Source organism: Agelaius phoeniceus, chromosome 2, assembly GCF_051311805.1.
Source record: "Agelaius phoeniceus isolate bAgePho1 chromosome 2, bAgePho1.hap1, whole genome shotgun sequence".
Lineage (NCBI taxonomy): Eukaryota > Metazoa > Chordata > Aves > Passeriformes > Icteridae > Agelaius > Agelaius phoeniceus.
Genome location: NC_135266.1, coordinates 8,007,421 through 8,023,493, shown reverse-complemented (window position 1 = coordinate 8,023,493; position 16,073 = coordinate 8,007,421). Strand labels below are relative to the sequence as shown.

Genomic DNA, 16,073 nt, shown 5'->3' with positions numbered 1-16,073 from the left:
CCATGTTAATAGATGTTATTCTTAGGCAGCTTTAAGACTAAAAAGCTGATTGTGATCATGATATTCTGGGTTGTCTTGATTGTCAAGTCTCTTTTGCTTTGGAGCACTCTATGGAGAGACAAAAGTTAGGGTGCATCCTTGTGATCCAGCAAGGATAATGACATATTGTTGCCAACACTGATTTATCAGCTCTAGTTGTGCTTGGAATTGGTGGCTTTGTGTGTAGCTGGGCCTGGCAGGAATCCTCAAGCAAGTGTAGGATGTTCAAGGGATCACATCTGTTCTGAAGGGAAAAGAATGCCAGCTTTCCAAGAGAAAGTGCAGCCACCTTTGTGTCTGCGTGGTTGGAACAGTGCAGTAAGAAGAAATGATCTGCTTGTGATTTGTGAGAGAGGAGAAGTATATTCTGCCAGCTGTTAAGTCATCTTTAAAAAGAAAAACAACCCAAAACCTAAAGGCTGTCAATGCAGTGAAGTAATAAGAGCAGAATGAGATTTCTAACTACTCCTGACATCAATGTACTTCCCCAAAGCATCAGGCTTAGTTGAAAGTTCCCCAAAAGAAAAGCTTATTTTTCCTGTTGAAGTTGTGAAAAACAGTGGAAACATATTCATATGCTTTTGCACTTTGATTTTAATTAAGTTGTTGGTGTGCAATTCTAAAAAGTACTTCTGTGTTGCTACTTAATTATGTTTCCTCTTGCCCTTTAGATGAATTGCTGTGTGTAAACACTAGGATTATTGGAAAAGGAGAAAACAAGCAAAGCTCTTAAAACTAGGTGTTTACTGTGTTATCTTTACAGCTTTATCCTAGATTTTTGGAGGGTTTTTTGCTGCTTGAAGCTACATGATGGCTAATGTGGTTCCTTTTAAATAACTTCCAGTTCCCAAGGAATATGATAGGGTGTAACTGACACTGTTTGGGTAGCTCAGAGCTTGGCAGACACTGTTTGAGAGTGGGGTATATATAGAGAGGCAGTAGAAATGGTTTGGTTGTGTATATTTCTTAATAGATTAAACTGCTCCATTATCTCAGTGACATCTAAAATTCAACCCCTTGCTACCTGTCTGTGGGAATTTTTCATATTCTGACAAGATCTGTTTCCAAAAGGAGGAACTGAAAGGATATACTGAGAAATAATCAGCTTTTGAATTACATAAACTCTGCATTTATGGCTGTATCCTATTTAAATAGTGAAGCAACAAAACCTAGAAAGACATCACTCACTACATGTTTTTGCAGGCTCTATTTTCTTGTGGCTGGGGCTCTTAGAAACCTTTTATTCCTAACATAGCCCATGGCCATCAGCATTCTGGAGTGACTTCACAGTAGCTACTTCTTTGTAGCCTGGCTGTAAAATAAGAGTGATATTTGCATCATCTTTAAATCTTTTCAGGAGCAATTGAAAGGGACATAACTAAACTAATTGAAAGTACTTATATGAATGAAATGTCAGCATTACCACCTTCAAGTGGAAGGAACGAATTTGACAGAGTAGTGTGAATCCTGTTAGACTGTGACTTGCATTATTCCTGGCAGATGCACCCATTTATGGAAAATTCACTTTTTATGTGTAGGCATCGATGTATTATTCTTTGTTAAACAATGAGCCATGCAACTATCAACAGATAGTCTGGAGTTACTTGCTAATAGAAGAAAACCTATTTGAAATATAACATTTAACAGCTAGACTGATGTTTATCTGCACAATAAATCTGGAATACTTATGGAGTATTTTCAGTAATGAGATTTGCTCCAGAAGTAAATGCCATGGTGAATTGGATACTATAAATTTAAATAATAAAAAAATTGTTTATTCTAAGGTTTTGGTTTTTTATAGGCAAGAATATTCTCCACTTTTTCTTCAGAAGGATTTTATTGCTCTTAACATTTACACTCAGTTTTTAAAATGCTGCCAGAACTTTACAATGTGACATACGCAAGCAAGATGCAAGGCAACTTCTGGAATTTATAACTAACTGAAACTGAAATGAGATTTCACTACACAATGTAAACCTTCATACTTGATCCCAAATCTGTGGTTTTGATGAATTGCATGGAATGGGAGAGAGAGGGAGGCCCTAGGGACAAAAAAAATTAAATCCATGTGTGCATGGGCACGTGTGCATCCAAAAGTTAGGCTAGCCCAGCAATGGGAGTTGTTTCCAGCACCCTCTAAAGACCATCTCCATCTCTCTCAAGATTATTCATCTGCATTTCTGTGGGACCACTACTGAGTTCCTTACTGAAGCTGTATCTTCTGCATTTCCTTGAAATAGTTATTTTTACCTCTCTTCACTCACTGGTTTTGCTGTTAGCAAGTAGATAAGAGAGAACATAAAGAAGAATGGAAGATAAAGACTGTACTTACTCTTATCTTTGCTAGTATATCTATCGAAGTATTTTGTAAACATGGGGGAAAAAACCAACCCAAAGCACGTGTTTTTAAAAACAATTTTAAAATTATGTAACAGAGTGTAACTTTTTGAGGTGGTTTTGCTAGAACATTAATCCAACGAGTTTATTGTCCATTTAAGCCTATGTAAGTTTGTTTTCATCCAAACTTGTTTAGAATCACTTCTGAAACTTTAAACACCAAACCTTTGAAGTCCAAATGTTGTGATTTAACCCCAGCCAGCAGCTAAGCACCACACAGCCACTTGCTCACTGCCCCTCCACTGGGATGGGGGAGAGAATCAGAAAGGAAAAAGTTAAAAAACTCATGGGTTGGGATAAAGACAGTTTAAGAGGTAAAAGAAAAGCCTTCTGTGCCAGCAAAGCAAACCAAGGAATTCATGCACCACTTCCCATGGCTGGGCAGGTGTTCAGCCATCCCCAGGACAGCAGGGCTCCATCACATGTGACAGTGACTTGGGGAGACAAACAACATCACTCCAAACTTCTCCCCCTTCCTCCTTCCTCAGCTCTGTAGGCTGATCATGATGCCATATGGTCTGGGATATCCCTGTGGTCCTTTAGGCTCAGCTGTCCTGACTGTATCCCCTCCCAAATCCTTGTGCACCCCCAGCTTACTTCCTGGCAGGGTGGTGTGAGAAGCAGGAAAACCTTGGATGTGAGAGCCCTGCTCAGCAGTAGAGAAAACATCCCTGTGTTAACAACACTGTTTCCAGCCCAAGTCAAAACACAGCCCTGTACAAGCTACTGAGAAGAACTTACCAACACCAGCACACCAAATCTCTGCTTTCAACATGTAAAATGTTCATGTAACTGTTCCATGTCTAATAGTCTGTTGTTCTTTCTTATTTTAAATAGGCCTTGATGTCAAAAGTGAAGCATGCCAGCGATTTTTTCGAGATGGGTTAACAATATCCTTCACAAAAATCCTTACAGACGAGGCAGTGAGCGGCTGGAAGTTTGAAATTCATGTGAGTTTTTAAAGTTGTGTTTCTGAAGAGTGTGGTAATTTAAAAAGGAAGGAGACTGCCATTGTGATTAGGGGGAGACTGTAAAAACTGGAGCTAATCTTTCAAACTCATTTTTGAGTTGTGAGAAAACTCTGATATGCATGGATCTGGACAGGCAGTGGGGAGTCATCTTTCTGTCAGTGTTTCACTTTATTGCCTCCAGAGTTTTGGAAGGAAATAAAACATGAGAGATGATTTGGGGAGAACTAGAACTGTGTATGTTCTGAGTTTATAGTTCATATTCATTGTTCAATCCCCTGCCACATTCTTACTTGTTCTTTTTTTTTTTTATGAACAGAGATGTATTATTAACAACACTCATAGACTAGTGGAACTCTGTGTGGCCAAGCTGTCCCAAGATTGGTTTCCCCTTCTTGAACTTCTTGCCATGGCCTTAAATCCTCACTGCAAATTCCATCTATACAATGGTACTCGTCCCTCAGAAACAGTTCCTGCAGGAGTCCAGCTCGCTGAAGATGAACTTTATGCCCGTCCTCCTGACCCACGATCACCAAAGGTGTGAGAGCCTTTCCAGACCCCTGTGTTTTATTCTGTGCAGTGTTACCTAATGACACAGCAGCTGTAGAGAAGTGTTCTTAGAGTGGGGGCCAAAAGCCCTCTTCATTCTTCTGTCACTAAGATGTTCTGTTGGTTATGACTCCTGATTTAATGTGCATTTCTCCTCTTACTCCTCCTGTCTCTGGTCCACCATCAAACTCTGTCACATGTTTCTGTGGTAAGCTGGCACAACTGCTGGAATGCCATTCCTACTGTGTTAATTGGCTTGCTTGTATTTGCCAGTTGATGGATTTACCTTCTCCCTTAGCATGAAATTTTGTAGGTGACGCACTTTGAGAAGGAGATTATGTGATAAATTAGGAATTTTCTCTTCCTTACAGTTTCCAGTGGTGGAAGAAATGTTTTTTAATTGGACATGAGATACCACTGTCAGTGTGGTTTTTTCAGTGGCTTTGGTTTGGTTTGGTTTGGTTTTCTTTTGGGGGGATGTTGAAGGTTTGGGTTTTTTGGTTGTTTGTGTTTTATAGTTGTGGTTTCTTGGGGTTTTGTTGTTTTATTTTTTTAACTGGAAGTGAAGATTAGCCATCTGTCCTGGTTCTTGAGTCTGAAGTTTTCAGAATTGATCTCCAAATGGCATTGATAAGACTTCAGGAGTTAACTGAATTTTATTTATTTTATATATATATATATATATATATATACAACTTTTTAGAGTGAGTGTTTTTTAGTTTTTTAATTTTTTTTTCTTTAGTGGAACTGCTGACTTACTTGCTTGGAAGAACCAGGGATAAAAATCTCTAGTGTCCTTGGGCTTCCCTTGCATTACTAGTTGTGTTTAGAAGAATGTTACTTTGCATTCTTAATGTTTTTATATGTGACATTATCACATCCAGGACAATGAAAAAATACCAGAACTGTCAGACTTTCCAGCTAAAGCTGGACCTAAATTATAGTCAGTGTTATTCCTAAATAAATTTTCTTGAGTAGCTCATCTACAGCATCTGCTCTTTGACATGATAACAGAAAAGATCTTGTTGCCTGTTTCTGAGCATTTCCTTGAAACTGAATATGTAAACTGTGTAAAGACTATTTTAAAGAAAATGTTGTTATTAAAAGGTACTTGAAAGTATTTCTAAATGGTACTTAGTAAATACCAGAAAATAACTGTTTGTTTTATTACAGGGTTGGCTAGTAGATCTTATCAACAAGTTTGGCACACTAAATGGATTTCAGGTCTTGCATGATCGATTCATGAGTGGATCAGCATTGAATGTTCAGATCATTGCAGCTCTCATCAAGTAAGTTTTTTTCTAAATAATGATTTATGCATTTGCAAAAGTTGGACTCAGTATAAAATACTGTGTTAGCAGAAAGCTTAAGACTTTTATTGAAGCACTTCCTTTCACTCCATCTCTTCATTCAGCTGGTTGTGTCTACTTTCACCATTTCATGTGCTCCTAAGTAGATATGAGTTTCTTTAAACAATTGCACCTCCTTATCATAATGTTGCATGACTATTGATTATGACACTTTCCTTTTTTTTCTTTATTTTTTAGGCCATTTGGACAATGTTTTGAATTTTTAACATTACATACAGTGAAGAAATACTTCCTTCCAATTATAGAAATGGTTCCACAGTTTTTAGAAAATTTAACAGATGATGAACTGAAAAAAGAAGCAAAGAATGAAGCCAAAAATGATGCTCTGTCAATGATAATCAAATCTCTAAAGAACTTAGCTTCAAGAGTTCCAGGACAAGAAGAAACTGTAAAAAATTTAGAAATATTTAGGTTAAAAATGATTCTTAGGTAAGATGCTACTTCTATTATAATATGCCACTGGTGACATTTTTTTCCACACGTCTTACATTAAATTTTTCTCACAGGTTGTTACAAATTTCCTCTTTCAATGGTAAAATGAATGCACTAAATGAAGTTAACAAAGTAATATCCAGTGTGTCATACTACACTCATCGACATGGTAATCCTGAAGAGGAAGAGTGGCTCACAGCTGAGAGAATGGCAGTAAGTGCTCCTTTTCAGTGAAGTTCATTGCACAGATTTGGTTTCTCCTTTGTACTACAACTGTAGAAGTAGCTCTGTATTGTGGATCCAGCACACATTGTTTGTTTTCATATACAGTGTTAGAAACATTAGGCATCATGTCCTGGTAAAAAAGCACTTTAGAGTAGCCTTTCTGTGAAAAAATGCTGCATTTGTGTCAAAACTGCTGTTGAGAATTATTTTCAGTGCTGCTAAAATCATGGCGTAAAAGTGGATCCTTGGATAGTGTGTGTTTTATATAGAGTTTTTAAAAAACCAGAGAAACCTAAATAAAACAAATGTGATTCATTTGCAGCTGCAGTGTTGCAGTAACTAGAAATGTAATGGTCATTTAAATAAGGATGTAGTCTGGGTTTGGTGCTTCAACTTTTTCTCATTAGAGTTCTAAGTGACTGCTCTGCTTCTCACATTTCAGAAGCTGGATGCTTCACTACAGAAAACTCTAGATACCACATTTTTGTTTTAATCAATATTTTTATATTCTGGATACTTTTGCTTGAATGTATGTATAGGGAAGTATGAAAATGAGCAATTATAAAACTAAAATAAGAACTATTTTCTCTTAATTTTTGTGAAATCTAGTTGTGTTAAGTGATTTTTACACTGTTCTGCCCCATCTTTCTGACTGGTCACCTGTTGTGAGGTTTGTAATCTACAAGAGGACATCTGACAAGAAAAAATAACTGCAGTTTGGACTTTTTAAAGCAATAGGAGGAAATAGGTCTCTTTTTTACACATTTCCTACAGTTTGGCATCTCATACAGGACCTGTGTTTTTAACTGAAAATGCCTAGATTTCATTATTTCATGGGACCAGCTTGAATATTGTAAGTCTGATCAAGGACAGTGTTGGAGGTGATGATTCTGTGGGTGTTTGTTTTCTCTGTCAGTGCTCAGAGTACATCTTGCTTTGCTTCACTTGGAACAAAATGGTCTGACTGTGTCAGTGACACCACTGAGAAAATTGCATCTCCTTAAATATGACTTGAATATTTGCCTCTGGTTCAATTAGAAACATTTAAAAAACCCTAAAAGTGGCAGTACTTAAACAATAATTTTTATATTTCAGTCTTTGCTTAAGTCTTTTTTATGGGATATGCTGTAGGTGTACCAGTAGAGTTAGATGTGTCTTAATTTGGTTTTGATACTTAATGACTGTGAATGAATTGGAAGGTAAAAATTTTGTTGCTTGAATAGAAGAGTTAACTCCTCTTCATGTGGGCTTTTTATGTTTGAAATTGTTTGAGCATTTTCCAATAATAATCCAGAAATATATTGGATTATTTTAAATGGTGATTTTTTTTTGAGAGAGAGGAAATTAAAGATGAAAGCCTTTCTGTTGTGCTGCATCTTTTTTAATCTGTAACAGGTTGGATTTTTGTTTTGTAGTTTAAATATTCATGATGGCACCTGAATAATTTGAGATGGCACTACTTTCTTTTTATATTCAGGAATGGATCCAGCAGAACAACATTTTATCAATTGTATTAAGAGATAGTCTTCATCAACCTCAATATGTAGAAAAACTTGAGAAAATTCTCCGGTTTGTCATCAAAGAGAAAGCTCTCACTTTGCAGGATCTTGACAACATTTGGGCTGCACAGGTAAATAATTCAGCTGCTTGTCTGCTGCTGCACAAGAGGCATCTCCTTGTATGTCGTGTGGAGGAGAGAACCTGGGCTGCTTCTGCTCTGTGTTAGGCAAAGCTAAAGAAAATGTGAGGTGAAATGGTGTTTGTTTTTGGGGTCTTAGAGCTTAAAATTGCCATCTGAAGTGTCTCCAGTGGAAGGGGTCAGCCACAGGTATATATATATGTATAAAACCTGAGGGAACAGTTCAGAACATGGTGCAGAGATGATCCTTTTTAAGTATTAACAAACCTTCAGCATTGAGCAGAGACATGATACACAATAGCTTAGCATTTTAAAATGCATGGAGAAATAAATATGTGTTGCTAATCTCTGAGTTCCATGCAGTTGTGTAAGTTTTTCCTGGGCAGAGTGTGATTAGTAAGGCTTATAATAATGACTGTTCTAGAAGTTATTTAGCTGCAAGTTCTTTTCCTTGTGTTGCAATAATGATTTTTGAAAAGTTACGAATTTTGCAATACTGATTTTTTTTACTTGCTTGACTGGTGAAGGGGATTTCCCTAGCTGTGGACTGCATGATTCTAATACACAGACTAGGCAGCTGGAGAGACCAAATCATTGAGAATTACTAAGTATACAGAAAATTTTAAAAAAATAGGATTGAAACATAAATAATGGGTAGTGAAACTCTGATTGCACAGAAAGGTCTTCAGGCCAGTCCTTCAAGTGTGGGAAGGGTAACTCTGGTTTCCAAGGCAGGGAGGGAGGGCTGTACTGATTTGAGCAGGGACAGAGTTACATTTCTCCATAGCAGCTTCTGTACTAACTGTGTTATCTCAACTCTGTTTTCTCACTTTCCCTCTGGTCACTCTCTTCCCCCATGGAACTGTGGGGTTGACAGTTGAGTGAGCAGCTCTGTGGTGCTCATTTGCCAGCTGGGTTATACCCTGACAAAGGCCAATACAAGTTTGGTTATTTTGATAGCACAGTTTACATGTGTTCATGCTGTTCTGAGACTAGAACAGTTTGGCTTAAGTGGAATTATTTTACATTTATAACACTTGGGACTGCAGGTGATGTAGGGGAGATCTCTGGTGTTGCACGTAATTTCATCATGCCTGGCCTTCAGTTCCAGCATGGCAGTAGCTGCACAGGCTGAAACTCAATACAGTCTTTTCTTATTATCCCAAAATCCTGTTAAGAAAATCATGTAGCACAGCATCATGTAGCACAGCAATACACAGATTACTTGAATTAAGGTCTGGGGTCATACTCTTAGTTTTCAGCTTGCACTCTGTAGATCTTTCCAGATGAAAAGATACCTGTAGGGGAAAAAAAAAACCCACAAAACTTTGAGAGGTTAGTTTGCTGTTAGTAGGCCTCTTTTACCTATTTTAGAGCCTCACTTTTAATAAGAGGAGAAAAAATCAGAAATTTGGGGAAAAAAGTCTTCCAAGCAATTACCTTGCTCCTAGTGCTTGGAGATAGGACATGTGGATAAGCTAGTGGAAGTCAAACTTTCTACCCTTCCAGAAAAATGTGAATACATCATCCAACCCTTAAGAAATTGGGATAGTCCACCTTACCAGTTGAAAAGTAGGTGGCTTCTGCAGTGCTCTGGCTGTAATTTTGCCCTGTACTTTTTTTTGTGTGAAAGTAACTCTTATTCAGGTAGATGGTTTCACTGTGGCTTTAACCATGGGATTATAATGGACTAAAAATTAAGAATCCTAAAATTTGTTAATAGAAAATGATTTTCACCTACTTCACTACTCCCTGTGTATAGTAGTTTTTGAAAGTTCTTATTAAATGACTGCTCCTGAGAGCAGCTGGGGCACGAAATTCAGTAGTGAGGAGTTGATTTACTGTGTAGCTTTATATAACAAGCTATTTTAGCTTGGCCTCAGTGCAGCAGTGGGGGGGTTTTGCTTTCAGGCTCAAGCACTTGTGTTGCTGCCTGGCTTTAGAGGCTCAGCCTGCACCTGAGACTCTTAGTATTACTCAAAGACAATTATGCTGCTTTTGCCTTTCAAAGGCAACCTAAGTTTTAATTTTATTGAAGTGTTTTCATGTCTTATAAAGCTAGTGCTCACAATATAGGAGTGCATTTGATTAAAGGAATAATGTTGTAAGTTTCTAAATGCAAGCATTAAGTTGCAGGGGAAGATGCAGCTGTACAAAATACAGAATGGCAGAGGTTGAGGTCTCATGACTTATGTTCTGGAGTATTTAACTGGAACTTCATAGGCATTTCCCTGTTCCTGTGCAGCAAGCTGGCAGGTCACACACCAGGTTCCTTTCCTCCTCCCACTGTCTGCTTTTACTTCCCCAGACCCTTCAGTGCTTCACAGCTTCCCCATATCTGTTAAAAACCTCCCAAATCAGGGGTTTTACCTGCTTTATTCTTGCTCCCCCCAGGAGTTGGCCATGCTGCTCCTTTTATTTGTTATATTATAGATGCTCTTTCTGCCTTGCATGCTCTCAGTTTTTCTTTCTATCCAGGAAATGGTAAGAGGAAAAAAGTTACATGATGTTTTCCAAAGTCAAGTGGAATTATGGGTTTAGTAATCCCCTCTCTTGTAATCTGACTCATAATGTGAAAACAAACATTACTGCTTAAAATGACTTTTTTTAAAACAAAAATTTATGACACCTTATAAAGAATTTAAGGCACAGCATGTAACAAAGCTATTAGTCTGGGTTTGGTTTTTAGTTTTGGTTTTAAATTACTGATGGAAGCTTTTAGTAGGAATTGAATTTCAAAAGTGCTTATACATGTATTTTTAATAGTGTACAAGATTAATTACACCAGAATGTGTATTCTAGGTATTTGTTTTGCATTTTTTATTTCTCACTTACAACAAAAATTTTACAGTAAATCAGCTATTGATTCTCATAGTCCATATTTGTTGGTTTTGACTGCAGATGTAAAGTACAGGATGTGTTTTCCAGCCTGGGCAGAAAATGTTCTTCATGCTTGGAGTTAAATGGAACTAGCTTTTTTTGCCCTCGTTGCCTTCCTCCTTAAATGTCAAAATTGTGATGTACACCACCCTCTCATTTAAAACTGTGTCTAGTATAAAACTCAACATCTTGTCTTTGGTTGTTTCATTGCTGGATTTGTAAGTTTAAAAGCTGCTGGACTTCAAAACATTGTCTGGTAACAAGTTGTTTGTAATAGGAGGCTTTAGTTGTCTGTGAATCCACTAACACAAAGGAGGTACTTCATCCTGAGAAACTGGTGAAATACTAAAGATTGGTTTACACCTTAAAATACCTCAATGAAATTCAGGAGTGTATTTCGAGTAATTCATTATTAAAAAACCCCAAACCATAAAAACCCACACAAAACAACATAAAAATGCCAGTTTGTAAGTTAAAATACCCTTTTAGATTTTATTGTCCTCTGTCCCAGCTTGATTTTGTAGCAGGAACAAAAAAATTAAATATTTTGATGCTGCAGTATTTATGGTCTAAATAAATACTTGTGTGCACACCTACAAAGCACACTTAAATACTTACACTTAAAAGGGAAATCTAAATATTTTGAATTCCCAATGAAGTATTCCATTTGCTGTGCTGTTCCCACAGCATCAGCTTTTCTTGCTGGCCACCTCTAATAGTCTTCCTTATAAAAATTCTATTAGAATGTCTTGCTGCTTGACTAAATATGAATTGTTGGTGGATTTTTTTTTTCTTCCTGACAGGCAGGAAAACATGAAGCCATTGTAAAAAATGTACATGATCTACTTGCAAAATTAGCTTGGGATTTCTCTCCTGAACAGCTTGATCACCTGTTTGATTGTTTTAAGGTAATTTTGTGTTTTGACTGTATTCAGGAAACGGGTTGTGAGAGTGTGTGTAAATTTGTGGCTTTTTTACTGTCCTTCTATCTCCTTTTAGATTTGCTCAGTTTCTCTGTGTTAAAAGACTTCTTAACGTGTAGCAACAGTCTGTAATATTTAATTCTATAATGAGCACTCCTTGTGAGATTTTCTGTTTACTTCCTGTCTAAAACAAAGGCCTCTTATTTTTGTTTAGTAGACAGTTTTGTTTTCTGGTTTGAACTCTCAGGATAATGCAGATCTGTGAAGCCTGTAGTATTAAAGCTACATTTAGCAATCCTAGGAATATAGAATTTTCCAAATAAAATAAGTTATTTGTCTTAGATACTTTTTTGCATTTGTTCCAAATTAAGAAGTTTTGGTGATTTAGTAAATTATGTTTTTTTCCTGGCATTAGAGTAGGTTTTGTCAGGTTTACTGGGCAGTGCTACTTTTGATCTTTAAGTAGAGGAGATCAAGGACTTCCGTTCCCTGCTCCCCCAACTTCCTCTTTATCATGTAATAACTTTTCTCCGTTTAGCTTACATACAAAATGAAACAGTCTCAGGAAGATAAAGTTGAATGTTTATAAACACACAGTGATTTGTTTGAAATGACAAAACAACTTGTTTCTGAAAGTTTATGTTACTCACTGGCTTTTATTTGCAGCTTCCAGTAGTGGTGCTCTCTGGCTTGTTTTACTGTTTCACTTTCAGGACATGATCTGCTGTACTGCTTGAAAACACAATTCAGCTTTGTAGACTCTGCTTTCTCTTTTTAGATAAATGCATTATAGTCATATTTTGGCTTACATGCAACTTGTACTTTGTTTGTTGTGGTCCTGTAGTTTGGTGAATGTGGGTCTAATGTTCTGTAGTTCAGATATTTAACCCAGTGCTCAGAACTGCTGTATGTAAACTGTTGTGTCTGACCTTGAGATGGATATGAAGTGATGGCATATTGAAAACTTATTCAGGAGAAGGTTAATGGAATGCTGGGGCCATGTGTTTCAGTCTGATTCAGAGACATGAATGATACTAAAGTTTTACTTATGTAGTGATTATAAGTTATTTAAGAAATCTTTTAAGTGTAAGCACTGGAGTTTTGTGAAAGCATTTAAAAGAAACAGCTGAGCCCACTCTGTTGATGCAATTGTCAATGGTAATGTTAACTTTTAAAACACATCTGTGATCTTTGAATAAAGAGCCATCTTTTTTTGAGTTTCAAGATGAGTATGCTGTAGTTGTAAATACAATACTGAAGAGAAGAGCTCTTAAGTTGTGTTTGGCTTATGTATTGCTCTAATTTGCTATATATTATTAATGACAGCAGTTAATGGGAAAGTTCTTTATGTAGTTGCATCACTTTATTGTTGCATTGTTTGTTAACAGTGTGGGTTATGTGTGGAATTTTTAAAAAAAGACTTTTATAATTTTTTTTAAAAATACTCTCTTAGGCAAGTTGGACGAATGCAAGCAAGAAACAGCGTGAGAAACTGCTGGAGTTAATTCGTCGCCTTGCAGAGGATGACAAGGATGGTGTGATGGCACACAAAGTGCTGAACCTTTTGTGGAATTTGGCTCACAGTGATGATGTGCCGGTTGATATCATGGACCAGGCTCTTAGTGCCCATATAAAAATCTTAGATTACAGCTGTTCACAGGTGAGTAAATCAGTATGAAATCGGTCTCTGAGTTTCCTTCCATTCCCCACAAAAAATTCAAGCTATTTGGTAATTTCACAAAAGTGTTACTTAAATAAATTTGGATGGTTCTATCAACGTCCTAGTACTTCTAAAATGTTACAGGACACATTTTAATCAATACCATTGGTGCTTTAATGGGAGAGAGAGAGTGTAGTGCATCAGTTTGCCTGTCTTGTTGTAGTTGGTGATGTACTGTAATTAGCACACTGGAAGAATTGGAGAAGAACCCTGCCTAGGGAGAAAGGAAAAGCAACCCCGCTCCCCACCCCCTTTGCTTTTTACCAAACTTCATGCTAATTTGTTTCAGTGGGTTTTGTTGCCTTTTTTTTTGTGCCAGTAAGTCCTTATCTGTCCTGTATATTAGAAAGGACCTAGCAAGATCCTTTTCATACTATTATACACTCTCCTTCCCCACCCAAACTTCTGTGAAAGTCTGTCAGAGTAGTAGTTAATTATGGTTTGAAATGAATCCATTATCCATCTTGTTAAGAAACATTTTCTCATTGTTTCTTGATATTTTATGACAGTGAGTAGAAATAAATGGAAGAAGAAAGGTATTTAAACACTTGTTAAATAAGCAGTGCTTGAGTGCAGGGAGTTTGTAACACACTGGTAGCTTCTGCCAGCATGTAGTGCTGCTCAGACACTTCTGTTATGCTTTTAGGCTTCAAAACTCAGTGATTCAGTATTTGTTTGACTTTGAGTGCTGCATATTGGACACAAAGAAAGGGAATTAGGATAGTTCTGCAATATGCTTGATTTTGATTATAAACTGCTGTTCTTTAAGGATCGAGATACACAAAAGATCCAGTGGATAGATCGTTTTATAGAAGAGCTTCGTACAAATGACAAATGGGTCATTCCTGCACTGAAACAAATTAGAGAAATTTGCAGTTTGTTTGGTGAAGCACCACAGAACTTGAGGTAAGAATGGAATTCAGATAAAATTTTGTCTGTTGAAAGTTGGATGGGTTGGAATTTAATTTTTTTTTTTTGCAACAGGTCTGGAAAGTCTAGGTAAAACCATAACCTGTGTTGGAGGATGGTCTTGAGTTTGTTCTAGTGTGTATAAATAGTGTCAGACACTTTATACACACAGTGTGTATAAAAAGTCAGACACCTGAGTTTAGTAAGAGAGCATTAACTTCTTCATACATTTTTTTAATAATTTTTATGGTATTCTAGTGGAAAATCTGGATTTCTTTTTCAGTTATTCATGGAGTTTCCTGCCTAACAATGGAATTAGCTTACAAAGCATAAATATGTTTTACGTGCCCATGTGGCTGTATGCACACACATACATACACAAACACAGCCACCCATCCTTGTTCTTTAATGATAAATTCTTGCATGTCATCTAGTTCATATGCTTAAAATCAAATGTAGCTTTCTGGTCTGGGTGAAATTCTCTACTGATTTTCTCTCCTGAATGGAATAGATTGGAATTTGTTTTATTGGGGTGAGGGTTTTTGTTTGTTTGTTTTGTCAGGGGTTCATTTGATGTTTGTTTCCAAAAGGAAGAAATAATGAGAAGCCGTTATCAGTTTGGACTTTTAAAGTATGCATGATTATTTTAATTATTTTTAATGTCTTCTCAGTAAAAAAGGCTGAGCCCCTAAGAGTATTCGTATCCACATCAGAATTTTTACATACTCCTGAAAAACATTGTTGGCTTATCAGTGCTGCACAGTTGCTTTGTTTTAATTCTTGTAATCAGATAAAGTATTCAAGTCAATGTTGCTATTACAGTCAGCTCACAAGAAGGATCAAATCAGGGAAAGTTGAGGAAAATAAGCTGCAGTTTGCACAACACTATCTTCTTACTGATAGCATTTTCAGGAGCTGTGATAATGTTGCATTCCTGGCTACTGGAGTTTTCTTCATTCATTTGGTATGCAGCATACTTCTCAAATTTTCAGTATATTTTAATTCCTTGCAGATTTTCATTAATGATTCTTTGAAGTTTATCCCAAGAAGTCACAAAGTTACCTGTCAATTAGCAGAAAAGTCTGTTTTCTGTGTTGTGGAATCCTTAACCTTTTTCATGCTGTAAGATCCAGGCAAACCAAGCTACCTGGTTATTCAAGTTGATGCTTTTAGCACAGTGCCTTAACAAAGATACTTTGCTTTAAGTAATTAATTACTGAAGCACTTCAAGCATTCAAGACATTGATTTAGGTTTCTGCTCCAAAGTAATCTTGGGAGGAACTGAACTTCTTTTGATTGTGGAAATGTAGGTTTCCTGTATGGTCTGTGTACAGTTAAATGGTTTGAATGTCTCTCCTCTTTTTTTTTTCAATCTGACCATATTTTCCTCAGATTTCAGGGCAGTCTGCATTGCACTATGTAATAGCACCTTATTTTTATGCTGAATTTGAAAACAAATATGGCAGGAAAGTGAACTTGTAATTGAAAGTTTTAATCAAGGAACTTAAAAACCCTTTGTTAGCAAGATACTGTTGAGGGAGTTTAGTCAGGTGGTATTACTGCCCAGGTGACTGGGAAGTGTGCTGAGTGAAAACATAGTTTTGAAATAATCAGTGACTTTCCAGTCCTCTGAATTTTCTCATAACTCTTAATATTGATACAGTTTGGAAACTGAAATGCATGCATACAATACCTCTTCCTATCAGCTTCCCTTACTTGACTTAAAACTTTAACATCATTCTAGAATTTGGAGTGAAAATAAGTCCAAACAGGTATTTGTGACAACTGCCTCAAAAACATGTCACAGAGCACATATTCTTTATGCTACTCTTTTGAGGTGGGTCAGCTGACTGGCACTGGCAATGGAAAGTTCAGTCCAGATCAGGAAGTGCTGCTGATTCTTGGCAAAAATCTGTATAAATTATCTTATGCCATTGGCACTGTAGAAATTCTTTTGAGGGGGAGGTTTTAATTGTTGCTAGTTATTCATGCAGTTGAACAAAGTGATGAATTGGTTATACA

At 36.8% G+C, this 16,073-nt stretch overlaps 1 protein-coding gene across 3 annotated transcripts in view; it reads left to right on the top strand.

Moving 5' to 3' along the window:
• The window catches only part of USP9X (ubiquitin specific peptidase 9 X-linked), a 96,311-nt gene that overhangs the window by 28,917 nt on the left and 51,321 nt on the right, over positions 1–16,073 (top strand). For all 3 annotated transcript variants that reach the window (XM_077171658.1, XM_054654548.2, XM_054654546.2), the window contains exons 5-13: positions 3,274–3,386; positions 3,724–3,942; positions 5,127–5,242; positions 5,501–5,752; positions 5,830–5,968; positions 7,458–7,610; positions 11,303–11,407; positions 12,876–13,082; positions 13,912–14,048. In XM_077171658.1, coding sequence (XP_077027773.1) covers positions 3,274–3,386; positions 3,724–3,942; positions 5,127–5,242; positions 5,501–5,752; positions 5,830–5,968; positions 7,458–7,610; positions 11,303–11,407; positions 12,876–13,082; positions 13,912–14,048 — 1,441 coding nt within the window. The remainder of the gene's footprint in view (positions 1–3,273; positions 3,387–3,723; positions 3,943–5,126; positions 5,243–5,500; positions 5,753–5,829; positions 5,969–7,457; positions 7,611–11,302; positions 11,408–12,875; positions 13,083–13,911; positions 14,049–16,073) is intronic.